General features: G+C 48.6%; 1 protein-coding gene across 1 annotated transcript in view; it reads left to right on the top strand.

Annotated features, from left to right (window-relative positions):
* Positions 1 to 13,075: 13,075 nt before the first annotated feature.
* Positions 13,076 to 27,071, top strand: part of SP2 (Sp2 transcription factor) — a gene marked incomplete at its 3' end in the record, with an annotated part of 34,292 nt that continues 20,296 nt past the window's right edge. The window contains exon 1 of the mRNA XM_080713412.1: positions 13,076 to 13,196. Within this exon, the coding sequence (XP_080569538.1) occupies positions 13,190 to 13,196 (7 nt within the window). The 5' untranslated portion in view covers positions 13,076 to 13,189. The remainder of the gene's footprint in view (positions 13,197 to 27,071) is intronic.

Raw genomic sequence — 27,071 nt, 5'->3', positions numbered from 1 at the left:
CTCTGGCCTATTTCTTTTCCACTTCCCCATGAAGACTTAAAGTTGAAAACTCAGCCTTTGCTACAGCTCTGTTCCCTCCCGCTCCAGGTGGCTCTGCATCCTTTCTGTGTCTCACTTGACTGCGGCTCTGGCCTCAGGGCCCTCCCCTTCCTCTCTAGGGGTCTACATCACCTCACTTGCTAGGGGTTGTCCTGCCATCTCCAGGACTGTGTAACATGGAAGAGGGGCTGTCTGTAAGGGTGCATCTTTGTGCCAAGATAGAAGTGCACTGTGTGCAACTCCCCGCCCAGACCCCACCTTTCTTCCCCCAGGAGTCCTGAAGTCTGGAGAGGCGATGTCCTGACTGGGACCCTGCCAGACACGAACCCCCGTCCCTGGGAACTGAGCAAGTCCCCCAAGCTCTGGTTGCCTCCAGCTAAGACCCTGAGGAGCTCTTCTAATGATAGCTGGGAACATCCTCACTGCTACAGATGACTGCCCTTTGCCCCAGTTTAAGGTCCCCGACGACGCTGACATCCTGTCAAACCACTGGGGTGGACAGCGGGCGCGAGCGTGTGTGTGTGTGTGTGTGTGTGTGTGTGTGTGTGTGTGTGTGTGCGCGCGTGTATCTGTGCACGCGTGTGTATGGGCACACATGCCCAAGTGCGTCTGGATATAGAGGGTGGGCGGGAGAGTGCTGCCAATTCTGTTGCCACTGATGCTCTATGTGACCCCAGCCAACTCCATCACCTTCTCAGAGCCTTGGTTTCCCCCGGCCATAAAATATGGGGTTAATTGTCCCTCCTAGAGAAGCTGGGAGGGGTAATTGGGCAATGGCTCTGAAGAGAAGGAGATCTATAAATACAAGGGATCATTAGAGGGTATTTCACAGCCGTTTTGTGGGCCCCAGTGTTGTTATTAATATGATTATTGTTATTGTTATCGCTACCGTCACCCACTTCCCGAGTCTCTGCCAGCTGGGCCCTGCTTCCAGGTGAGGAGTGGTGCTCCTGAGCTGGGGTCCCAGGCGCCGGCCTCCATGCACCCACGCCCTCCACACTCAGGGTCTCGGAGACCCTTGGGAGGGCAGTGATGGGACTGAGGTGTGGGTTTTTGTTTTGTGGTGCCAGGGATGGAACCCAGGGGCATTCTACCTCTGAACTACACCCCCAGCCTGATTTTTTATTTTTTATTTTTAAACAGGTCTCACTGAGTTGCAAAGGGCCTAAGTAGCTGAGGCTGGCTTCAAACCTGTGTGATCCTCCTGTCTCAGCCTCCCAAATGCTGGGATTACAAGTGTGTGCCACCATGCCCGACCTCCAGCCCTTTTTTTTTTGTTTGTTTGTTTTTGAAACAGGGTCTCACTTGGTTGCTGACGGTGTTAAGTTGTTGAGGCTGATCTCCCACCTGTCATCCTCCTGTTTCAGCCTCTCAAGTACTAGAATTATAGGCATGTGCTGGAGGGGTGTGTGTGTGTGTGTGTGTGTGTGTGTGTGTGTGGTACTGGAGATGGAACTCAGAGGCTTTCTACCTCCGGGCTACACTCCCAGACCTATTTTCTTTTTTTTTTTTTTCTTTTTGGTGGTACTGGGGATGGAACCCAGGGGCCTTCTACCTCTGGGTTACACTCCCAGACCTATTTTATATTTTATTTGGAAACAGGGTCTCTTAAGCCAGTTGAGGCTGGCTTCAAACCTGTGCGATCCTCCTGTCTCAGCCTCCCAAGCGCAGGGATTACAAGCGTGCGCCACCACACCGGGCTGACCTATTTTCTATTTTACTTGGAAACAGGGTCTCACTAAGTTGCTGAGAGCCTCACTAAGTAGCTGAGGCTGGCTTCGAACCTGTGCGATCCTCCTGTCTCAGCCTCCCAAGCGCTGGAATTATAAGCCTATGCCACCACACCTGGCTATGGAGGTGTTTGTTTGTTTGTTTTGTGGCACTGGGGGTGGAACCCAGGGGCTTTTCTACCTCCATGCTACACTCCCAGACCTACTTTTAATATTTTATTTAGAACAGGGTCTCACTAAATTGCTGAGGCTGGTTTCCAACCTGTGCTCCAGTCTCAGCCTTCCAAACTCTGGGATTACAAGCATGTGATACCGCGCCTGGCAGGAGGTGTGGTTTTGACAGGGGGACCAGTGTGAGGGGAGAGGGAGAAGGGGGCAGTGCCTGTCTGGGGAACTCCGCAGCGTTTGTTGCTGGGGACAGTCCAGGCTGCTGTGAGAAGCCAGGTCTCAGGAAAGCAGCCTGGGCAGTCGCAGAGCTGCGGTTTGGGTCAGGAGGGGCTTGAGGGGCCAAGGTGGACAGAGGATACAGAGGGGAGCCAAGAGGGGCCAGCTGGAGGGAAGACTCTTCTCAAGACAGGCAAATGGCTCTTCTTACTGTCTCTGTAAGAGACTACAACATATCCAAGTGTCCAGACAGAGCACCGGCCCAGGCCTGGCCAAGAGCAGAGCCCTAATACTTGCGAGTTAAACTGAATTTCCAGCCGGGCGTGGTGGTGCACTCTTGTAATCCCAGCATTTGGGAGGCTGAGACCAGAGGATCATGGTTCGCAGACAGCCTCAGCTACTTAGTGAGGCCCTTGGCAACTCAGTGAGACCCTGTTTCAAAATAAAGAATAAAAAGGAGGGCGTGGTGGCGCACACTTGTAACCCCCACGCTTGGGAGGCTGAGACAGGAGGATCGCACAGGTTCGAAGACAGCCTCAGCTACTTAGTGAGGATCTCAGCAACTTAGTGACACCCTGTTTTCAAATAAAATATAAAATGGGTCTGGGAGTGTAGCCCGGAGGTAGAAAGCCTCTGGGTTCCACCTCCAGTACCATCAAAAAAAAAAAAAAAAAGAATAAAAAATAGGGCAGGGGGTGTAGCTCGGAGGTCAAATGCCTCTGGGTTCCATCCCCAAACCCACAAAAAATAAAAAAATAAAAACTGAATTTCCCTGAGCTCCCCCTTCCTGCAGGGTTAAACGCTGTGAAGGAATGGCTGCGAATGCCGTGGGTGCCCCCTGGTGGGGACAGGCAAAGGCTAGGCGGACAACAGCCTTCTACCCTGTGGGGCTCCCCAGGAAGGGACCCCAATTGCAGGGAGGAAGGACCCGGGAAGAAGGAAGAGCCCTGTGGGAGGGATGGGCGGAATGTCCTTGCTGGAAGATTCTGTGGCAGTTGGTGGCCACCATCGGTCTGGGCGGGAAAGCCAGGGACAGAGGGAGCTGAACAGCAGGTCGTGCAGGGCAGGCAGAGGAGCCTCTTGGTGCGTGCCCTGGGTGCAGGGTCGGGAGAAGAACCACAGCTCACTCCGCCCGACGGGCTGTCCCGTCAGATGGTTCTGAGCCTGCCTCTGAGCGCACCAGGGATGTCTCGGAAAGCCTTCTCCAACGGTGCAGAGGGAAGAGACAGGGAACAGAAGACCGGTGGAGGAAGATGGGGGGAAGGCAGCAGTCACAGGGAAACCCTTAGGGCAGATCAGCAAATTTCAGAAGGCTGCAACGCTCAAAGACAGACAGCAACACTAGAGCCCAGGCGTTCCCTGTGAGTGCGGCTCGGCAGGTAGTCAAGGGCTGGCCTGATGCGTTTCTACTTTCTGGACTAAAAGCACCCATGTCCCACGCGGCTCCTTTTCCAGAAGGCTTCAGAAGGAATCTGCAGCACTTTTGGGGGGGAGGTGTGGGGCGCTGGGAATTGAACTTAGGGGTATTCTATCTTTGAGCTATAGCCCAGCCCAGTTTTATTTCTTATTTGGAAACAGAGTCTCATTAGGTTGATGAGTCTCACTACTTACTGAGGCTGTCCTCCAACCTCTGACCCTCCTGTATCCCAAGTACTGTGATTACAGGTGTGTGCCACCATGCCCGGCTGGTCCGCAGCTTGAGTGCAGAGGCTGTGGCTCCATGCCCCTCCTCCCGCACCCTCAGCACTCACTGTCTGAAGCTCTGGGGCAGAGGCCTGTCAGGAGTGTGAAGAACAAGGGGCTTAAGAGGTCGGCAGGGAAGGAGAAGTGAGGCGGAGGTGGAAGAAACTGGGCCTGAGAAAGAAGGGAGTAAGGCTGTGAGAAGTGTCAAAAGATACAGTCATTCAGTCAACATTCACTATGCGCCCAATTTACCAAACATTAGAAATGGGGGCGGGGTTGACGACTTGGAAGAGGCTGAAAGCAGCTGGAGAAAAGGAGGGAAACAGTCCTGACGGCCAGCCTGCCTCACCGCCTTTGACCCCCGGGAAGGGATGGTGCCCCTTAACAATGGAAGACGCAGCGGGAACCACAGACACCCAGACACCGCGGCAGGTAGGGTGCCCGGGAGCAGGTTGGCGGAGGGTCGGCTTTGCCTGGGCTTCACTCGGGCGCCCCCAGGTGGAGGAGAGGTATGCTGGCGGTGCCCGCACCTGGCCCTGCACTGGGACCACCCAGGGATCTTTTTTTTTTTTTTTTTTTTGTGGGTCTTGGGATGGAACCAAGGGGTATTCGACTTCGGAGCTACACCCCCTGCCTTTTTTTTTTTTAACTTTTTTTTTTTGGTGGTACTGGGGGTGGAACCCAGGGGCTTTTCTAACTCCAGGCTATAATCCCAGACCTATTTTATACTATATTTGGAAACAGGGTCTAAATTGCTGAGAGCCTAAGTAGCCAAGGCTGGCTTCGAACCTGTGCGATCCTCCTGTCTCAGCCTCCCAAGCACTGAGATTACAAGCATGCTCCACCACGCCCATCTTATTTTTTTTAAACTCTTTATTTTGAAACAGGGTCTCACTAAGTTGCAGAGGGCCTAAGTAGCTGAGGCTATCCGTGAACTAATGATGGGATTACAAGCGTGCGCGGCCACGGCCAGGCTGTACCCAGGGATTTCCTCACTTCCGATGCTGGCTCTGACCCCAGGGGCTGTCTTCCTGGCATCAGACCCCAACTGAGTGAGACCCTGTTTACAGAATAAAGAATAAAAAAATAGGGCTGGGAGTGTAGCTTGGAGGTAGAATGCCCCTGGCTTAAATCCCCAGTACCCGTGAGACATGGCCAGTGCTGGGGCCTCCTAACCCGGGAACAGAACCTGCCGAGGGGTTAGGCCGGTTCTGGGGCCAACGAGGCCGGCATTGGAGCCTGCCGTGAGGCTAGACCGGTGCTGGGGCCTCCGAGGCCGGGATTGGAATCCTGCCAAGGGGTTAGACTGGTGCAGGGGCCAATGGCCAGCATCGGAGCCTGGCGTGAGGCAAGTTCACTCCTGCGGCCTCCAAGGCCGGGACCAAAGCCAGCTTAGGGGTTAGACCGGTGCAGGGGCCAGCGAGACCAGAACTGGGGCCTCCCATGAGGCAAGGCCGCTGCTTGAGCCAGCGAGGTCTGGATCAGTCCACTGAGTAGCCAGGCCACTACTGGGACCATCAAGATTGGGATCGATGCCGGGCGTGGTGGCGCACGCTTGTAATCCCCGCGCTTGGGAGGCAGAGACAGGAGGATCGCGCAGGTTCGAAGCTAGCCGCGCACGCTGGCTTAGGAGACCCTGTTTCCAATTTTAAAAAAATGTAAAAATAGGTCTGGGAGTGTAGCCCGGAGGTAGAAGGGCTTCCAGGAACCCCAGTACCACCAAAAAAAAAAAAAAAAAAGAGTGGGATCGGTACTTGCAACGCAGCATGCACAGAGAAATATCGCAGAAAATATAAATCAGACTCTTCTCTTAATCAGCAATAACTAGGAGGAAAGGGGCAACAGGAAAAGGTTGAGCTATAGAAAGGGCCCTATAGTGAAGCAATCAGAGGGTATGTAATGCTGGAGGACGGAGCCTCTTTAAAAGGTACATAAACAAATGTATCAAAGTAAATCACCAAAGAAGCCAGCGATGGAGGGAGGGGGAGGGAATGGGATGGGGGCTGGAGGAGGGCTAATTGGATGATGTGTGCTTGTATATCCTCTCAAGTCTTGTACTCCAATGTGATTGATATATGACTACAATGCACCAATTAAAAAATAAATTAATAAAAAAAAGATTAAGGGACAAAATCTAAGGAGGGAACTGAGGTAGGATAGGAAGAATAAAATGTTATGTAGAAAGGAGACAAACTGGAAAGGAAAGGGAAAATACAGTTTTAAAATCTAGAAACTTTATCCTTAACCTCACATTACAGGATCTGCTCTTTCCTGGCCAAAGCCTTTGAGAGACCCATACTTTTAATCATAGTGGCCTAGCTGGCCTATCCTTTTTCTTAAGCAAAGGTCCTCAGTATTCCTACACGTTTTGTCGTAATGGTCTGTCTTCACACATGCACTTCCTGGGAGGCTTGGTCAATAAAAAATTTTCCAAAGGAAGTCTCATTGTTTGTTGAGCCCAGGTATTACCCAATACCCACCAGTGAGATGGCAAGACCCTGAGGATTCAAAGAAAGGAGAACAGTCACCCCATGTCATTTCTGTCCTGCCATGTGTCCCTAGCCATCCCCTCTAGGAGTCCCCCATAAAAGGATTGTAAAGACCCCAAGAGCCTCTCACACTCTCGAGGTAGCCTATGTTCTCCCTTTAATAAATAAAACTTTTTTTCATAAATAAAAAAAAATAAAAATAAATCCCCAGTACCGCAATAAATAAATATAAAAAAATAGAGTAAAATATAGGGCTGGGGGTGTAGCTTGGAGGTAGAATGCCCTTGAGTTCAATCCTTACACCACACACAGACACACACACACACACACGGCCCCTTCCTTAGCTGTGTTCTAGTAAGAGTCAGCCCAAAAATAAGCTTTTTTTTTTTTTTTTTTTTGGTGGTACTGGGGTTCCTGAAAACCCTTCTACCTCTGGGCTACACTCCCAGACCTATTTTATATTTTTATTTGGAAACAGGGTCTCTTAAACCAGCGGCCCCTTCCTTAGCTGTGTTCTAGTAAGAGTCAGCCCAAAAATAAGCTTTTTTTTTTTTTTGGTGGTACTGGGGTTCCTGAAAACCCTTCTACCTCTGGGCTACACTCCCAGACCTATTTTATATTTTTATTTGGAAACAGGGTCTCTTAAACCAGCGCGGCTGGCTTCGAACCAGTGCGATCCACCTGTCTCTGCCTCCCAAGCGTGGGGATTACAAGCCTGCGCCACCACGCCCGGCTAAAAATAAGCTTTTAAAAGGGCAAAATAAAGCTGGATGTGGAGGTGCACACCTATATAATTCCAGTACTTGGGAGGCTGAGGCAGGAGGATCACAGGTTTGAGGACAGCCTCAGCAAACGGTGAGGCTCTCATCAACCTAGCAAGACCCTCTTTCTAAATAAGAAATAAAACAGGAGCCAGGAGTGGTGGCGCACGCTTGTAATCCCAGCATTTGTGAGCCTGAGACTGGAGGGTCATGGTTCACTGACAGCCTCAGCTACTTAGTGAGGCCCTCTGCAACTCAGTGAGACCCGGTTTCTAAATAAAGAATAAAAAATAGGGAAGGGGTTGTAGCTCGGAAGTCTGAATGCCCCTGGGTTCCATCCCCAGACCCACAAAAGTAATAAATAAATAAATAAATAAATAAATAAATAAATAAATAAATAGGGCTGGGGGTATGGTTCAAAGGTAGAATGCCCTTGGGTTCAATCCCCAGTACTGCCATAAATAAATAAATAAATAAATAAATAAATAAATACATAAATTCAAAACTACTGGTGAATTCTTCTAAGTTCTCGCACCCTGTCCCTGTCCCCTAACCACATGCCTGCTTTTTTTTTTTCTTTTTCTGCTTCTCCTGTCTTCTTGATCGGGCCTCCAGGGTAGAAGCAGAGCTACCTCCAGCTTTTGTCCCAGATAAGGCTCGGCAGTGGCTCAGCAGGATATTCAACCCCACCTCCCCACCAAAGCCCCTGCACCCTTCCGTAGTTGAGTCATTGAACCCGGGCGGAGCATTTGCTTCCCAGTGAAGCAATCAACTTGAAACCTGCCCCGGGAACAGGATGTATGGTATATATAAACAGGCCCGAAGTCAGTGTCATCTATGCAAATGTTCATTCTTTCACTCGGCATACATTTTCTGACCATCCTGTGAACTGGCCTCAGTCCTACTGCAGCTTGGTCTCTCAGGGGAGTCAGAATAGGGGGGAAAAAAAGAGTGCGAGCCAGGCATGGTGGTCCGCGCTTGTAATCTCAGTACTTGGGAGGCTGAGACAGGAGGATCGCAGGTTCAAAGCCAGCCTTGGCAACTAAGTGAGGCCCTCAGCAACCTAGTGAGACCCTGTTTCCAAGTAAGAAATAAAACTGGGCTGGGGGTGTCGCTTGGAGGTAGAATGCCCCTGGGTTCCCCTGGATTCCAGGTAGAATCCCCAGGACCACTCACAAGAAAATAAAAAAAGCGTGAGAAGGACGTCCTTCTATGTGCCAAGACTAGTCCAAGGAGGTTCTGAGGAGGATACAGCTTTGCTGGCCAGGGCTGGACCGGGATGTGTGGACTCTGAGCAGGGTTTTTAACCTAGAGAAGTCTACCAGAAGGAAGGAAGGAAAGGTAATGCAGGAAGGGGATTAGAAAAAAGATATATAAGTCTTTAGGGACCATGGACTCATTCCTTGGGGGAAAAGGCCAGGATTATAGAGGAGTGGGGTAGAGACAAGTAGGTGTGGAGGATCAGCAGGCACAGTGGCACAGGCCTGCAATTCCAGTACTTGGGAGGCTGAGACAGGAGGTCGCAAGTTGTTTTTTTTTTGGTGGTACTGGGGGTGGAACCCAGAGGCTTTCTACCTCCAGGCTATACTCCCAGACCTATTTTATATTTTTTATTTGGAAACAGGGTCTCACTAAGTTTCTGAGAGCCTCACTAGTAGCTGAGGCTGGCTTTGAATTTGTGCAATCCTCCTGTCTCAACCTCCCAAGTGCAGGGATTACAAGTGTGCGCCACCACGCCCAGCAGGAGGTCATAAGTTTGAGGCCAGCCTCAGCAATTTAGTGAGACACTCAGCAATTTAGCAAAACCCTGTTTCAAAGTAAAAAAAGTCCTGGCTGGGCGTGGTGGCGCACGCCTGTAATCCCCCCACACTTGGGAGGCGGAGACAGGAGGATGGTACAAGTTCGAAGCCAGCCTCAGCTACTTTGTGAGGTTCTCAGCAACTTAGTGAGACCCTGTTTCCAAATAAAATATAAAATAGGTCTGGGAGTATAGCCTGGAGGTAGAAAGCCTCTGGGTTCCACCCCCAGTACCACCAAAAAAAAAAAAAAAAAAAAAAAAAAAACCCAAAAAACAAAACAAAAAAAAAACCAAAGTAAAAAAAGTCAGGTGTGGCAGTACATGCTTGTAATCCCAGTACTTGAAAAGCTGAGACTGGAGGATCTCAGGTTTGAAGCCAGCTTCAAAGACTGTCAGCCACTTAGTGAGACCCTGTTTCCAAATAATTAAATAAAAAGGGCTGAGTATGTAGCTCAGAGGTAGAATGCCCCCGATTCAATCTCTAGTACCACAAAATAAATTTCATTGATAAATAAAATAAAATAGGGCTGGGGGGGGGTCTAGGTCAGAGGTAGAACGCCCCCTCTCTTCTCGAATTCAAACCCCAGAACAACACCACCAAAAAAAGTGGAGGACCTTGTTTACCTAGAAAGGAGTTTGGGCTCTATCCAGAAGGCCACAGGGTGCCATGAAGGATCTTAACTACAGGAGGGCTCTCATCTAATTTCTTTTTCTTCTTCTTCTTTTTTTCTTTTCTTTTTTTTTTTTTTGCAGCTTTGGGGATGGGACCCAGGGGTATTTGACTTCCGAGCTACACTCCCTGCCCTATTTTTTATTCTTTATTTTGAAACCGGGTCTCACTGAGTTGCAGAGGGCCTCACTAAGTAGCTGAGACTGTCCGTAAACCGCGATCCTCTGGTCTCAGCCTCCTGAATGCTGGGATTACAAGTGTGCACCACCACGCCCGGCTTAATGTCTTCTTGTTCAAAGGCTAACACTGAGAGAGTGGATTGGTAATTTGGGATTACTGTGTACTAAGCATTCTGTTCTGTATTTTTTTTTTTTTTTTTTTTACTTTTTTGTGTAGTACTGGGGATGGAACTCAGAAGCATTCAATCTCCGAGCTACACCCCCAGCCCTATTATTTATTTAATTTATTTTTTTCAGTACTGGATGGAACCCAGGGACATTCTACCTCCAAGCTATACCTCCAGCCCTATTTTTTATTCTTTATTTTGAAACCGGGTCTCAGAGTTGCAAAGGGCCTGCCTCACTGAGGCTGTCCTTGAACCTTGATCCTCTGGTCTCTGCCTAATGCTGGGATTACAAGTATGTGCCACCAGGCCTGGCTATTTTTTATTTGAAACAGGGTTTCACTGAATTACAAAGGGCCTAAGGAGCTAAGGCTGTCCGTAAACTGGTAAAACTGCAACCCTCCTGTCTCAGCCTCCCAAATGCTGGGATTACAAATATGTGCCACCGCACTGGGCTTTGTATTTTATTTTTAATCAAATACAGCAACCTTTTCAGTGGTTTTTTTTTGTTGTTGTTGTTTGTACTGAGGAAGGAACCCAGGGGCATTCTACTTCCGAGGTACATCCCCAGCCCTCTTTTTTATTCTTTATTTTGAAACAGGGTCTCACTAAGTTATGGAGGATCTCACTTAAGTAGCTGAGGCTGGTGTCAAACCTGTAATCCTCCCTGTCTCAGCCTCCCAAGTACTGGGAATACAAGTCTGTGCCACCAAGCCCAGCTCCCTTTCGGTGTTTTTTTTGTTTTTTTTGTGTGTGTGGTACTGGAGATGGAACCTAGGGGCTTTTTACCTCCGAGCTACACCCCCTGCCCTATATTCTATTTATTTATTTATTTATTTATTTATTTATTTATTTATTTATTTTGGTAGTACTGGGGGTGGAACCCAGGGGCTTTCTACCTCCGGGCTATACTCCCAGACCTATTTTTGTTAATATTTTATTTGGAAACAGGGTCTAAGTTGCTGAGAGCCTCACTAAGTGGAGAGGCTGGCTTTGAATCTGTGCGATCCTCCTGTCTCAGCCTCTCAAGCGCGGGGATTACAAGTGTGCGCCACCATGCCCGGCTTCTATCCTTTATTTTGAAATAATGGTCTCACTGTGTTGCAAAGGGCCTCACTAAGTAGCTGAGGCTGTCCATGAACCATGGTCCTCTGGTCTCAGCTTCCTGAATGCTGGGATTACAAGCATGCACCACCACTCTGTTTCAGTGTTGTTGTTTTTTTGTTTTGTTTTGTTTTTGTTTTGTTTTTGGTGGTACTGGGGTTCCTGGAAACCCTTCTACCTCCGGGCTACACTCTCAGACCTATTTTTATACTTTTTTTAAAATTTGGAAACAGGGTCTCTTAAGTCAGCGAGGCTGGCTTCGAACTTGCGTGATCCTCCTGTCTTGGTCTCACAAGCGTGGGGATTACAAGCGTGCACCACCACGCCCGGCTTAGTTCAGGGCCGGGGTGTAGTTCAGTGTTAGAGCTCCATGATGAGCAAGCAGGAAGCCAGGGTTCAATCCTCAGCACTAGGAGAAAAATAAAGGTTTCTGGGGGTTCGACCTGCTTGTTTGTGGTGTGTGTGTGTGTGGTCAGTGCATCACTAATAAGGAGGGTAAGTATTGTTTTTGAAAACTTTGTTATACATTATCATACCACTTTAAGTGTACTAGGTCAAGATGCAAAACATGTATCTCATTGTGGTTTATGATTAAAAAAAAAAAAGCCACTACTCTGAGATGTGGGTGTGATCAGCCTGGCTTTATAGATGAGGACACAAGGCTCTGGAGTTTCGGTGCCCTGCCTAAGGTCTCACCGTAAGCGCCACGTGTAGCTTTCGAACCTGGGCTGGTCTGGTGCCCGAGTGGACTCCCTCTCACTAGTGTCTGGCAGATTTCCCAAATGAGTGCACAGAAGCTCGGAAGAGAATCCCACCTGGGTGATGCTTGCCAAGTCCTTCACTTCGTTCAAGAAGAAATGGGGCAGAAACCAACCAAGGGTTCTCGAACTCCAGAGTGCAGTTCTGCCCACTCGAGGTGCTTGTTCAAAGGCAGATTTGCGAGCCAGGCACCATGGCACACACCTGTAATCCCAGCACATGGGAGGCTGAGACAGGACGATTGCAGGTTCTAGGACAGCCTCAGCAAGTAGTGAGACTCTCATCAACTTAGCAAGACTCTTTCAAAATAAAAATAAAAAAAGAGTTCAGGGGTGTAGCTTCCGGGTAGCATGCTCCTGGGTTCAATCCCCCAGTAGCGCGCACACACACACACACACACCCAAGATTTTAGGCATGCTCCCAAAGTACTAAATCTGATTAGGGGAAACTGGCTTAGAAAATCTCCTTTTAGAAAGAGCTCAAATGACGCCTGTAATCCCAATACATGGGAAGCTGAGATAGAAAGATCGTAGGTTCGAGGCCAGCCTCAGAAACTCAGTGAGGGTCTCGGAAAGTTAGATCCTGTCCCCCCCCAAAAAAAAAAAATGGGGTGGGGGATCTGGGATGTAACTCAGAGGTAGAATGATCCTGGGTTCAATCCTCAGCACCATTAAAAAAAAAAAGTTCAGATGATTCCAATGCACTCCTCTGGAGCCCTGAACTAGGGAAAATTAGGAGGGGCTTGAACTGATAAAATGAAAATCCCATCTTAGAAGTGTCTCGTTACCTTAATTCCCATTACGGTGTCAGAAAACTAAATACAAGGATGGTGGCTTTCCACTCACCAGACAAGGGGGTGAGTGGTAACCAACTGCTGCTGAAGAGCAGGAGGATGCTTCTTAACTCACCTGGGCGAGTCTACACGTAAGGCCCAAAGTATACGCTTTTTATAGGGCATTTCTCCGCCTCACCCTAAGGACTTCTGATTGGCTTTAGGGCAGATCTATCACTCATCTCCTGGGTTAGAGGTGGGTGGAAGGTCAACCTCCACCAATACAAAATAACCCTCAGCTAAGGCCCTCCCAATCCAGCTTCCTGTTGCTGTCCATCAACCACTTGGTGGGCGGGACTTTGCCTTTAGCCGATTGGTTGATGAACATGTCGCTCATTACTCTGTAGGTTTCCGGTTGGTATCTGCTACCGTCCATCAGTGACATTTTATAGCTCTATTGGCCAGACCAACGTCGCTCTAGATGCCGCTCTCTGGTTAGTTAATAGTGCTGTCGGTCCCCAATGTGCCAGGCGCTTATTGGTCGAGGCTGCCGTCGCTCGGGCGGTGGCGGGCTCCGGGATTGGCGGGTGCTAGGCGGGCGGTGTCAGGCTCTCGGTGGCGGCGGAGGCGGCGGAGGCCAGGGAGGAAGATGTCGTAATGAGCGGTGGGTCTTGGCCTCTGCCGGCGGGGTCTTCCTGGCCCTCAAGGGTCGGGAAGACGGGCAGAGGCCGCGGGGAGGGGAAGCCGGGGCCGGCGGTTCCCCCCTGGGGCTGGGCCTGGCGCCGGGGCCCGGCTCCGGGAGGGGCGGGGGAGGGAGGATTCCCGCCCGGAGGAGGAGCGCGGCTGGCCAGCCGGGCGGAGGCACCCGGAAGGGGGCGTTCGACTCCCCGCCCCCTCGCAGCCCGCTGGGCGGAGGGCGGCGCTTCCGGGGGCTGGCGTGAGGAGCGGGCACCTGGGCGAGCCCGGCGCCCCCTCAGCCGGGGCTTGGGTCGGCCTGGGCGCTGCCCGCCCCGTGGACAGCGCCTGGGTCGGCTCCGAGGAGGCCGCAGCACCCCTGGGGGCTCGCCCTGTGTCTGGAGGTCCCTCCGTACTGTGCGTCTAGGTTCCCCCCGCGAGAGGACCCTCGGGAGAGCAGAGAGGGGCGAGGGAGTGCTTGGTGCCCAGGCCGTGCTAACGACTTGGGCACTCCGGGGCAAAAGCTCCCGTCTGCTGGCCAGTCGGGAGGTGGTGTCGGGACACGAGGGCAATCCTGGGGAGACAAGTTTTCCCTTGAGTCCTGGAGCCTCCAGCTAAATCTCTGCAAGCTCTTAGAATTCTGAGAAGTTTGAGAACTTGTTGATAGAGCTCCCAACAGTTACTTGACATCTCATGGGGGAGACCACGGGAAACCCAAACCCCGGTGCAAACAATCTCGAGGGATGATTTAAGAGAAAAAAACAAAAAACAAAAAAACAGATGCCCTCTCCCATCACTCCACATCCATCCCCATTGCTGACTTAATGACTCTTAGTTTCCTGCCCTTCTTGGCTTATGTATCCTTCCTAGTGGCTTTCTAATTTTAGTTCAAAAGAAAGTGTGTCTTCTTCTCTGGGCAGTTGAGGAACCTGTGCTCACTGCCTTCCTTGGTTTTGCTTCCAACATGTTTAATTGTTTATTCATTTGACCCAAAGGAACTTAGTCTGGCTTTTCTCCTGAAGTTTTTTCTCCTGAGGTTTCTTGCTCACTTGTTGCTCCCTGGAGAAAGGAACGGAAGAGTAGCGTACTCTGAAAAATGAATGGGCCCTTGGGTCCATCTTATACAAATTTCATTGCAGATAGAATGCCAGTGACAGGCATGCACTGTCTAAAACTTTTTTATGCTTTGCCCTAGAAGGCAGTTAGTGTCACAGAGGTGGACTTAATGTTGAGTTGGTATTTTGGATAAGATTTTCAGGGCTAGGAAGTATAGTGTTGGCCAACTCCCAAAGAGGCCATAAAGGGAGGCATGGAACCCAGAACACAGTGGTAATTTCAATTACTAACAAAGAAATCCATTGTCTGCCATAATGAATATAACCAAAGTATCTTGCTTTGTTTTAAATTCTTGTTAATGATGAAGGGGACAAAAGCTGTTAATTGGACTAGTGATATGTATTCCAGTGGTTTCTAACAGGTGTTAATACCTGTTGAAAATGGACTCTCCTTGACTAGGGCCATTGGTACGTTTTCTAATTCTAATTCTTCCACTTGGTTGCACAGAGGCTTAGCCTCTAGTTAGATGCATCCATAGCAAAGAAGAGAAAGCTGGTCTAGCATAATTATGAGCCTCCTGATCTAGGCTGCTAAAGACACAGGCTCTGGTAGGGAAAGTCATGTACAGTTTGTTAATAATTGGATACTCCCCTTACTGCTCAGCAGGGAGAACTGGCTTCAGGAGGAAGATCTTGGTGTTTCTGCAGACAACACGTAGATTGGCCAGTTTTTCTCTTAGATTCTATTAAAGTTTGTGCCTCTGAAGGCCTCTCTAAAAGGAGAGAGCTATGAGAAGATTTTGGCAAATGTCTGGGTAAAGGAACCTCATGGTATTCCAGCAGGTAGGGTACTTTATTCAGTATCATGACCATCTTGGCCTTTGATCTTCTCTTTTTTTTTTTTTTTTTTTGGTGGAACCCAGAGGCTTTCTATCTCCAGGCTATACTCCCAGACCTATTTTATACTTTACTTGGAAACAGGGTCTCACTAAGTTGCTGAGAGCCTCACTAAGTAGCTGAGGCTGGCTTCGAACCTATGTGATCCTCCTGTCTCAGCCTCCCAAGCACAGGGATTACAAGTGTACGCCACCACCCCGGCTTGATCTTCTAGTTTTTTTTGTGTGTGTCTGTGTGTGGTGTTGGGGATTGAACCCAGGGACATTCTACCTCTGAGCTACACCCCAGCCTGATTTATTATTCTTTTATTCTTTATTTTGAAACAGTCTCACTAAAGTGCAGATGGCCTCACAGGATATCTGAGGCTAGCCATAAAACCCAGATCCTCCTGTCTCAGCCTCCCAAGTACTGGGATTACAAGTGTGCATCACCACACCCAGCTTCCTAGTTCTTATGGTAGTCAGTAGCAGCTTTTTGCAGAAGTTACAGGGTCCCTGCTGGGTGTAGTGGCACAAGCTTGTAATCCCTGCACTTGGGAGGCTGAGACAGGAGGATCGCACAGGTTTGAAGCCAGCCTCAGCTACTTAGTGAGGCTCTCAGCAACTTAGTGAGACCCTGTTTCTAAATAAAATATGAAATAGATCTGGGAGTGTGGCCCGGAGGTAGAAAGTCCCTGAGTTCCATCTCCAGTACCACACACAAAAAACAAATAAAGTATAAAATAAGTCTGGGAGTATAGCCCGGAGATAGAAAAACCCCTGGGTTCTACCCCCAGTACCACCAAAAAAAAAAAAAAAAAAGTTACAGGGTCCCTTAACCAAGCAATGAACCGTCCTTTGTTATAGGTATGTGGCAATTCCCAAGCTTACTTTAGGCAAGTATTGCCCAACCAGAGCCCTTATGATGACATTTTAAGCTTATCAGCCACAGTACCCTCATTTTGGCTTAGGTTCAGCAATCTTCTAGACCTTGCCCACTCCCATTTCAATGTTAAAAATGTGAAATGTTCTTTTTTTTTTTTTTTTTTGCAATACTGGGGATGGAACCCAGGGGCATTTTACCTCTGAGCTACACCCCCAGCCCGATGTTTTATTCTTTATTTTGAAACAGGGTCTCACTAAGTTGCAGAGGGCCTCACTAAGTAGCTGAGGCTGGCCACGAACCTGCAATCCTCCTGTCTCAGCCTCCCAAGTACTGGGATTACACTACTACACCTGATTTAGAAATGTGACTTTTTTTTTTTTTCTAGTTATCTTTACCCTCTCTGTTCTCTATATACAGAAAAACTAGAAGCCCTGTTTCCAACACTGAAAACTTGAGGAATCATTTGGGATCAAGTGGATAGTGGCCACACAATGAAAGAGACAGAGAAACCTTGCTGTAGCCGGGCATGGGGGGCGCATTTGTAATCTCAGCACTTGGGAGGCTGAGACAAGAGGACCCAGGTTTGCGGCCAGCCTCAGCTACTTAGTGATGTCCTCTGCAATTTACTGAGACCCTGTTTTAAAAATAAAGAATTAAGCCGGGCGTGGTGGCACACGCTTGTAATCCCCACACTTGGGAGGCCGAGAGATAGGAGGATCGCACAGGTTCGAAGCTAGCCTCAGCTACTTAGTGAGGTTCTCAGCAACTCAGTGAGACCCTGTTTCCAAATAAAATATAAACAGGTCTGGGAGTAGAGCCCGGAGGTAGAAAGCCCCTGGGTTCCATCCCTAGTACCACAAAAAAAAAAAAATAAATAAATAAAAAAGTAAAGTAAAAAAAAAAAAAGAATTAAAAAAAAAAAGGCTGGGGCTGAAGCTCAGAGGTAGAATGCCCTTGGGTTCAATCCCCAGTTCTGCCCCCCAAAAAACAACAACAAAAAGCTTGCTGTCGAGGTTGCCTGGAACACTAGAAGATTTAGGGATTGACTGGGCGTGGTGGCGCAGGTTTGTAATCCCAGCATTCCGGAGGCTGAAATTGGGGGAATCACAGTGGACAACCTCAGCTACTCAGGCCCTTTGCAACTCGGACTCCGTTTCAAATTAAAGAATAAAAAAAATTGGGCTGGGGGTGTAGTTTGGAGATAGAGGGCCCCTGGTTCCATCCCCAGTACTGCAAAAAACAAACAAAAATTAGGGATGTGGTGGTAGAAATGTATTTGAGTTTATTGGGTTCCAAACTTGGAGTCAAATCTACTTTACACTTTCTTAGGAGTTTATGGGATGGGATGTCTGGAGTGTCCTTTTGTCAGTTTAACAGATCTGTGAACTTCTTAACATGTTTTAAACCAGAAATACTTTGTGTATCGTTTAGGCCAAACTAGTAACTTTGGAGTTGAGAAGTGAACATTATTAAGGAATGCATTCCGTGTTTTTGCTTTGCTTTTTGTTTTGGTGCTAGGGGTTGATCCCGGGGCATTCTACCTCTGAGCGAGATCCCCATTTTGAAACAGGGTCTCAGTTGCCGAGGGCCTCACTAAGTTGCTGAGGCTGGCCTCCATCCTACACTCTTCCTGTCTCAGTCTCCCCTGTATTGGGGTCACAAGCATGCCTGCCACGCCCAGCTGCTTTTGTTTTGAATACTCATGCAGTTCCTTGTGTGTCTTCAGACCAGTATGGGAGAGGAGGAAAAAAGCGCTTTCTCTTTATTTCTTCCTTCAAAGAACCAGCACTTAGAACTTAAGGTTTCTGAAATGTAGTTGAAAGTCTCTCTTTCAAGACACTCTTTCTCTCGTTACCAGCAGATCTTTTGGACTGGATGGAAGCTTTCTCTTAAGACCTCAGGGCAGAGGCTGTCTTCTATCAGTAATCTGTTGGAGCAGGGTGGAGAGATAAGCGAATTCACTCCAGGGCACCGTCAGCTAAATAGGGAAGAAATGGGTCTTGTTCTTGAGATGCTCCTAGGGGGCAAGGGTGGATTTATTCCAGTTCACAGATTCTGAAATGAAAAACTGATTTTTCCACTACTTTATGGGACATTTAAAAAAAGAGCCTGGAGCCGGGTGTGGTGGCGCAAGTTTGTAATCCCAGCATTTGGGAGGCAGAGACTGGAGGATTGCGCAGGTTCGAAGCAAGCCGCGCCAGCTTAAGAGATCCTGTTTTCAAATAAAAAATATAAAATAGGTCTGGGAGTGTAGCCCGGAGCTAGAAGGGCTTCCAGGAACCCCAGTACCAGCAAAAAAAAAAAAAAAAAAAAAAAAAAAAAAAGCCCAGAGTCGGGCGTGGTGCCGTAAATTTGTAATCCCAGCATTTGGGAGGCTGAGACAGGAGAATCTTGGGAGGCTGAGACAGGAGAATCGTGGTTCAAGGACAGCCTCAGCTACTTAGTGAGACCCTTTGGAACTCAGTGAGACCCTGTTTCAAAATAAAGAATAAAAATTAGGGCTGGGGGGTGTAGCTTGGAGATAGAATGCCCCTGGATTTCAGTCCCTAGTACCGTTGGAGGGGGGGGGGCGGATAAAAGGAGTCCCAGAGTAGGCTCAAAGTCAGCATTAGCAGCTGGCTTTGGGGAAGCCAGGCCTTTACTCTACAAAGCGCTCTCTTTGGGTGCATGAGGTTGTCACTGGCGCGGGGCCACACTGCTTCTCATTGGAATGGGCCCCAGGCTGGCATGCTCCTGGGAGGTGAGCCGTGCTGGGGAGCCAGGGGATGTGAGTGGGTGGAGTGCTGTGTTTCACTGCTTCTCAGTCTGCCCAGCGAGATCTCTGAGCAAGGTTAGATGTCAGGGAGGCACCCAGGACAAGCATGTGTGCAGGTTCAGCCATTGGAGTCCTGCCTTGGGGATCTCCTTCCCTTAGCGGCACTTGTTTTCAACATCAGAATCACCGCTGTACCTAGCCAGAAGCTCCCGTATCGCTATGCAGAGGTTTAGCACAGGCGATTGTTGTTGATGCCAGCGTGTGCTGTGTGGCGATTTAGGCTATTGGGTGGCTTTCCATGCCAGCCATGGTGAACCCGGAGGTTGCAGGCCTGCACCCTTCCACGTGTTGTTGTCTTTCTGGAGCCGTTTCTCTGGAGTCGTCCCTCTCCTGTGGGGCTTGGTGGAGTCACAGAATGGCCTCCAACAGCATGTGAATAAGGAAAAAGAGACAGCAAGCAGGGCCATGTGATGGGAAGTGAAAGATTTCTGCCCCCAAACAATGTCTAATTAGAGATCTCAGATCAGACAAGACATTTCCCCTACTAAAAAGTAGACGACAAGCCAGCCTTCTCTTCTCAGGGAAAATGAAGTCACTACTCATTCCAGAAGCCGAGCCTAGCCGGAGGTGAAGTGAGCACAGGGGTGACTCACAAAAACGCCTGCCAAAGCGGAGGAAGCGTGTTTGTGCATAATGAGATTCTGTAGGGAGAGAAGTGTGTCTTGCTCTCTTTTTTTTCTCCAGTTTTTTAATATGGACTGCTGAGGCCCAGTACTCTGGCCAAAAAAACTTTGTACTGTTTTTTCTGGGACTGCTTCAGTCAGGGTGAAGAGTTGACCATGCCTTACTGCCTCGCGTCCCCCATTTCTCCAGAGTCCTTTCGAGTAGGATGGGGCGTGACCCAGACAGGATGCACACTAGCAAGTGAGACAGCCTCCTTTTCAGGGGAGAGGAGTTCAGGGTGGAAATAAAAAGGGTATGCATATTACTGAGGTACTCTCTGCCTTAACTGACTTTCCCCCCATACCTGTTAGTTGAAAGCAGTGTTGAAATGTAGTGCTGGCTGCGCAGTGGCGGGGTGTGAGTATTGGAGCGTTTGTCTAGGAGCAGCACTGGCTTGGCCTGGCCCTGGTGAGGAGACTGCAGGCCTGAGTGTTCTCATGAGCAGATCCCCACCTAGTACCAGGATATGCAAATCTTTATTTGTTTTTTTTTTTTTTTTTTTTTGAGGAGGGGCATTGGGATCAAACCCAGGGATATTCTACCGCCAAGCTACACCCCCAGCTTCATGTATTTATTTATTTATTTACTTATTTGCATTATTGGGAATTGGGCCTAGGGGCATTCTACCATTGAGTTATATCCCTAGTCCTGTTTTATTTTTTATTTTGAAACAGGGTCTCACTAGTTTCTGAGGACCCTGCTGAATTGTGGAGGCTGTCCTTAAACCTGAGATCCTCAGCCTCCTCTATACTGGAATTATAGATGTGTGCCACCATAACTGGCTCCCCTTTCATTTTTTATTTTGAAACAGGGTCTTGCTAAGTTGCCAAGGTTGGCTTTGAACCTCACATCCTCCTGTCTCAGCCTCCCAAGTACTGGGATTGCAGGTGTTCCGCCGCCATGCCTGGCTTCTTGGTTCTTAACCTCCATTTAGGCTCTCCCCCTCTGTATTCCTCCAGGATTTGTACATTAATTCATTCAACAGATGTTTAGTAAGCACCTACTGGGGGTACTAGTGATTAAGAGCTGTTGGGAAGCTTCTGTCCCTAGTGGGAGACAGTAGCTGAGAGATATTTGTTAGAAAGGGAGAAGTGCAGCTGGGCGTGGTGGCGCACGCTTGTAATCCCAGCATTTGGGAGGCTGAGACCAGAGGATCGCGGTTTGCGGACAGCCTCAGCTACTTAGTGAGGCCCTCTGCAACTCAGTGAGACCCGGTTTCAAAATAAAGAATAAAAAATAGGGCAGGGGCTGTAGCTCAGAGGTCGAATGCCCCTGCCACACCCGAAAAAAAAAAAAAGGGAGAAGTGCTAAAGATAAAAAAAGAGAACAGGCCATTCGGAGGCTAAGACAGGAGGATTGCACAAGTTCGAAGCCAGCCTCAGCTGCTTTAGTGAGGCTCTTGGCAAATTAGTGAGACCGTGTTTCCAAATAAAATATAAAATAGATCTGGGAATGTAACCTGGAGGTTCCATCTCCATTACCCCCCCTCCCCCCCCCACATACAAAGAGGATCGAAAAAAATGTGTGTGGGAGGGGGCAGTTTACATAATGAGTAGGGAAGGTCTCAGAGCAGGGGACATCTGAGTGAAACCCTGCAAGGAGAGGAGACTGAACCAGGCCAGGTTGTCAGTGAGGGAGCAAGGTGTGGACTCAGCAGACATAAGCGCAAGTAAAAGGCCCTGCAGGGACCACACCAGGTGTGTCCTGGGGCAGAGGGCAGCATGGCCCACACAGTGCAGGGGTAAGTCGGAGGTGTTGGGAGCCAGGCCACACAGGGGCGTGTGTGTCATGCTGGGGACTTTGGCTCCTGGACTGGGAGAGGGGAAGCTATTTGGGGGCCTTTGAGCGGAAAAGGAGCCTGATGTTTAAGATGAGTGTGTTGATGGCAGGGTCAGGGTTAGCAGCCCAGCTAGGGCCTTCTCAGTTATGTGCACCTGGGTGATGACAGAGGAAGTGGTAAAAGCAGCCATGTTTGGAATATACTTTGAAGATGGAGCTGAAAGCCTTTGCTGTCAGATGTGGGGTGTGGGAAAAGCACAAGTCAAAGATAACGCCCAAGGTTTCAGGTTTGAGCACTGGAAGGATGAAGTTAGAATTCACTGCAGTGGGGAACTTTTTTTTTTAAACACAAGGGCATTCTACCTCTAAGCTACACCCCCAGCCCTTTTTTAAAATTTTGAAACAGGATCTAAGTTGTTGCTGGCTGCAAACCAGGGATTCTCCTGTCTCAGCCTCCCAAATCCTGGGATTATATGCGCTTGCCACAACTCCAGGCTGTGCTGGGGAATTTTGAAGGGGGCTAGTGAGATTTGTTTGTTTTTTGGTAGTACTGGGGATTAAACTGAGGGGCATTCTACCCCAGAGTTATACCCCTAGTCTTTTTTTTTTTTTTTTTCCCAGTACTGGGGTTGGAACCAGGGGCATTCTACTTCGGAGCTATACCCTCAGCCCTATTTTTTATTCTTTGAGACAGAATCTCACTGAATTGCAAAGGGCCTAACTAAGTAGCTGAGGCTAGCCACAAACCCATTCCTCCAGTCTCAGCCTCCCAAATGCTGGAATTACAAGTATGCGTCACCACGCCCGGCTATCCTTAGCCCTTTTTATTGTTCTGTATTGAAATAGGGTCTTGCTAGTTTTCTGAGTGTCCCTAAATTGCTGAGACTGTCCTTGAACCTAATCTTCCTATTTAAGCCTCCCAATACTGGAATTATAGGCCTGTACCACCAGTCAGCAGGCTAGTTAGATTTGAGATGCTTATTAATACATCCAAGTGATTATGTATGTTTTTATTTACATTAATTAATTAATTTATTTATTTAGTGGTACTAGGGGTAGAACCCAGGGGCTTTTCTACCTCTGAGCTATACTCCCAGACCTATTTTATACTTTATTTGGAAATAGGGTCTCATTAAATTGCTGAGAGCCTCACTAAGTAGATGAGGCTGGCTTCCAACCTGTGCAATCCTCTTGTCTCAGCCTCCCAAGTGCTGGGATTACAAGTGTGCGCCACCACGCCCGGCTGTCAGTATGCTTTTAGATATACAAGTCTGGAGGTAGAAATTTGGGAGTCATCATTATATAATATCTATATATTATTGGTTTTTAAAGCCACAGATGAGAATGAAGTACTCAGGAAATAGGTATAGACAGAAGAAAGACAGGTTTTGGGACTGAGCCCAAGTATAAGAGAAGAAAGCCAGGCATGGTGGCACAGGCCTGTAATTCTCAGTACTTGGGAGGCTGAGATAGGAAGATTGAAGATTCAAGGACAGCCTCAGCAAGTGGTGAGACTCTGTTCCAAAATAAAAATAAAATGAGGCTGTGTAGTTCGGAGGTAAAACACCCTGGGGTTTAATTCCCAGGACCATTAAAAAATAAAAGTTAAAAGAGGAGATGAACCAGCAAAGATTTAGAAGTAGCCCAAGAGGTAAGAGGTCAACTGGGCAAGTATGTCTGGAAGGCAAGGGAAGGTGTTTCAAGGGGAAAAGCAACCACTTGTCAGAGCAACAGAACAGTGAGGGCTAATTACTGAGCGAGCGTGGTGGCGCACGCTTGTAATCCCCGCGCTTGGGAGGCTGAGACAGGAGGATCGCTCAGGTTCGAAGCCAGCCTCGGCTACTTAGTGAGGCTCTCAGCAATTTAGTGAGACCCTGTTTCCAAATAAAATATAAAATAGGTCTGGGAGTATAACCCGGAGGTAGAAAGCCTCTGGGTTCCACCCCCAGTACCACCAAACAAAACAAAACAACAAAAAATAGGGCTGGGGTGTAGCTTGGAGGTAGAATGCTCCTGGCTTCTATCCCCAGTACCCCCCCCCACCCCCAAAAAGTAAAGAATTGTCTGTGGCAGGGTGTGGGCGTAGTGGCATATGCTTGTAATCCCGGTACTTGGGAAGCTGAGACAGGAGGATCCCAGGTTTAAAGACAGCCCCGAGAACTTAGTGAGGCCTCCGCAATTTAGTGAGACCCTTTTTCCAAATAAATTTGGCCTGGGGCGTAGATCAGAGGTAGAATGCCCCTGGTTCAATCCCCAGTCCTACATGCACAAAGAACTGTCTGTGTAGGTAATTTGCAGGAGTATTATTTGAAGAGAAGGAGGGAAAGAATAGATATTAGCTGATGAAGGAAATTTTAACATCTTGCCAAAATTGTGGATGCCCAATAAGGGTCATGGGCTGGGTCGTGGGGCCAGAGCTCAGGCCAGGAAGACTGGAGGCTCAGTAAAGTGAGACAGCTCTGTTCCCTACTCACTCATCCTCATCTTTTGGCCAGTGACACTAGCAGGACACCGTGCAGAGTTATTTTTATTCAGTGAAAGTCAGTGAAATTCATCCACCTGTTACTGGGCTTTTTATGATCACTATTGTAATTGCTTGAGATTTGCTTCTCACAAAATGTTCATCCGTTCAGCGCAGTGTGGAGTCTTTCACAACCAGGGAGCTGCTCCCTCCGTCCAGGCGGATTCTCTTAGCCCATTTGTTAGCTTCCCTTGAGCCCCAGCTCTGTTCTCTAAACCCAGCCACGGCTGCCTTTCTGCCACCAGCCCTGAATTCTTCCAGGCTAGGCAGTGGGGAAAGCATGGGCTTAGAAACTGCTTAGTTGGCTTCTGGCCCAGGCAAGCTGACCAAAATAGCCAACGGGAGAACTGTTTGCGCAAGTGAAATTCCTCCTGGGGAAATATCATAGCAAAGGGCCAAGGAAGCCCAGGAGCCAAAGAATGCTGAATACCCCCAAGGTCTGGGTGTGGAGTTTGAGCCAAGTTCTTTTCCAGAGTAAAGAAAAGCTTCCTGAGGCCTACTGTGGTCGTATTTCTGTGGGGCTCTGTTCTCATTCCCTGTGCCTCCAAGAGTCGTTAGCATTCGAGGCTGGAGTGGATGGAGCAAGGCCCCGGGTTGGATCCCCAGCACTGAGGAACAAAACACGGTGGGGTTTTTTTGTTTTGTTTTATTTTGATGGTACTGGGGATGGAACCCAGGGGCATTCTACATCTGAGCTATGCCCACCCCTCCAGTGTTGCGGTTGAAATGTGTTTCGTGTGTGAGGGGAGAAGTAATTCCCCCACCACAACCACACAAACAGGAAAAACAGAAAAACCGCGGATTTTTGTTCTGAGCTAAGTATAAATACACATTAGCCCGAACTCTTGCTGAAGACTTAAAGAAGTTTATAAAAAGATGGAAATACAGAAAATAGAAATACAGCCCCATGCCAAGATGGCATGAGGGGATGACTCAAATGAGTACACCAAAGGGCTTACACGTGGACCGGACTTTTTATACCCATGACCTCCATCTTGTTTACATAATTCTGACGTAGTGAATGTCCCTGTAAGGTACCTCCCCTTAACCCTGTAAGGTACCTCCCCCAACCAAGTGTGGTGAGGTGGCTCCTTTCCTGAAGGGCCAGGTCAAACCCTGCTTTATCCTCTCTAGATCATCTGTAGATCTCTTCAGAAAGCAGAAGTCCTAGCTCTCCTCTATTGACTTGGTAATTATTTTGAGCTAGGTTAATTTACACTGAAATAACTGCCTGTTTTAGACAGAGATCAAGTCCTTGCACAGACCTGCCCCTCACCCATGTCTGCCGCCATTTTGATACTATTTTTGAAATATCAATCATCTTCTTTTGAAATATAATAATCAGAGCTTTCCCAAATCTTCCTAGGCTGTTCCCAATACTGGTACACCCAGCCCTATTGTTTATTCTTTATTTGGAAACGGTCTCAGTTGCAAAGAGCCTCACTAAATAGTAGCTGAGGCTGTCCACAAACCAAACACGTGTATTTTTTTTTGTTTTAGTTTTTTTTTTTTGCGGATCTGGGGATGAAACCCAGGGGTATTTTACCTCCGAGCTATACCCCCTGCCCTATTTTTTATTCTTTATTTTGAAACAGGGTCTCACTGAGTTGCAGAGGGCCTCACTAAGTAGCTGAGGTGTCCGTGAATGGCGATCCTCAGGTCTCAGCCTCCCAAATGCTGGGATTACAAGCGTGCGCCACCACGCCCAGCCAAAACTACCGGCTCTTAGTGAAGAGATCAGCCTAATGGTCAGGGCTCTGCCTCTAGTCAGCCACAGAAAGACCCTTAGGTCAGAGTTGCACTCCCTGCCCCTTTGTGGTCAGTGCTCTGAAGAGTGCTGGGGGCACACCCTGACAGCAAGGTCACCTGCCTCAGGTAGGGTAGGGAGGTCAGAAAGGCTTTCCTTGACTTATATAAGAGATCTAAATTGCCGGGCGTGGTGGGGCGCACTTATAATCCCAGTACTGGGAGGCTGAGACTGAAAGACCACAGGTTTGTACCTCAACAACTTAGGCCCTCTGCAACTTAGTGAGACCCTGTTTCAAAATAAAAGAATTAAACTGGGCATGGTGGTGCACGCTTGTAATCCCCCTGCTTGGGAGGCGGAGACAGGAGGATCGCGCTGGTTCGAAGCTAAACTCGCTGGCTTAAGAGACCCTGTTTCAAAAAAAAAAATAGATCTGGGAGTGTAACCCAGAGGTAGAAGGGTTTCCAGGAACCCCAGTGCCACCAAAAAAAAATAAATAAATAAAAATAAAAGAATTAAATAGGGCTGGGGATATAGCTTGGAGGTGGAATGTCCCTGTCCTCAATCCCCAGTAACACACAAACACACACACACACACACACACACACACACATATACACACACGCGCGCACAAGATCATAAGAAAAAAAATTTTTGCGGATCTGGGGGTGGAACCCAGGGGTATTCTACCTCTGAGCTACACCCTCTGCCCTATTTTTTATTCTTTATTTTGAAACTGGGTCTGACTAAGTTCCAGAGGGCCTCACTAAGTAGCTGAGGCTGTCTGCAAACTGTGATCCTCTGGTCTCAGCCTCCCAAATGCTGGGATTACAAGTGTGTGCCACCACGCCCGGCTCTGAGATCTTAAGACATTTTAATGGCCAGACAAATGGAGGAGAGCATGCTTCAGGCACCAAGTGAGAGAGCACTGGGTGTTTTAATTCCAGGTGTACACAGGGAGAGTTGGAAGGGCCAGAGATAAAATGGTAGAGGGAGTAGGGTGTGGGGAAGAGGCTTTGTCTGGCCTCTAAGCTTTATCGTGCCGAGGTGTGGAAACTATTGAGGAGCTTAATCAAGGGAGTGGCCCTTCACGAGATTCTCTGGGCCAGATAGTGGAGGCTGAAGCCAGGAGCTCCGGCCTAGAGGCTCTAGAGGCTCTGGTGGTGCCTCAGCTTAGCTGAGGGAGGTTAATGCTGAGATAATGGGCACAGGGACTGGGAGCGGTGAGTAGACTGGAGAGAAATCTCTAACTGAGGTAGAGCCATCAGTCAGCATTTGAGCTACCATGCAAGGACGTTCTAGTTTCACTGTGATGAGAAGTACCAGAAGAGAGGTTGGTTTAACCAAAGACACTCATCCCCCAGCCCCGCAGGGCACCTTCCTCTCCCTGTGCTGGGTGCTGGGCCTGGTGAAGACACATGGCCGCCCCAGGGAGCGCATCATACTTCCTTACATCACGCCATGGTTGTTTATTTGGTGGGAGGCTAGTGTTACTAAAGGATTTAACCTTAACTCAGGGGGTC

Source organism: Muscardinus avellanarius, assembly GCF_963383645.1.
Source record: "Muscardinus avellanarius genome assembly, chromosome: 16".
NCBI lineage: Eukaryota > Metazoa > Chordata > Mammalia > Rodentia > Gliridae > Muscardinus > Muscardinus avellanarius.
Note: the sequence above shows the minus strand (reverse complement) of the source record. Positions and strands in the feature narration are given on the sequence as shown.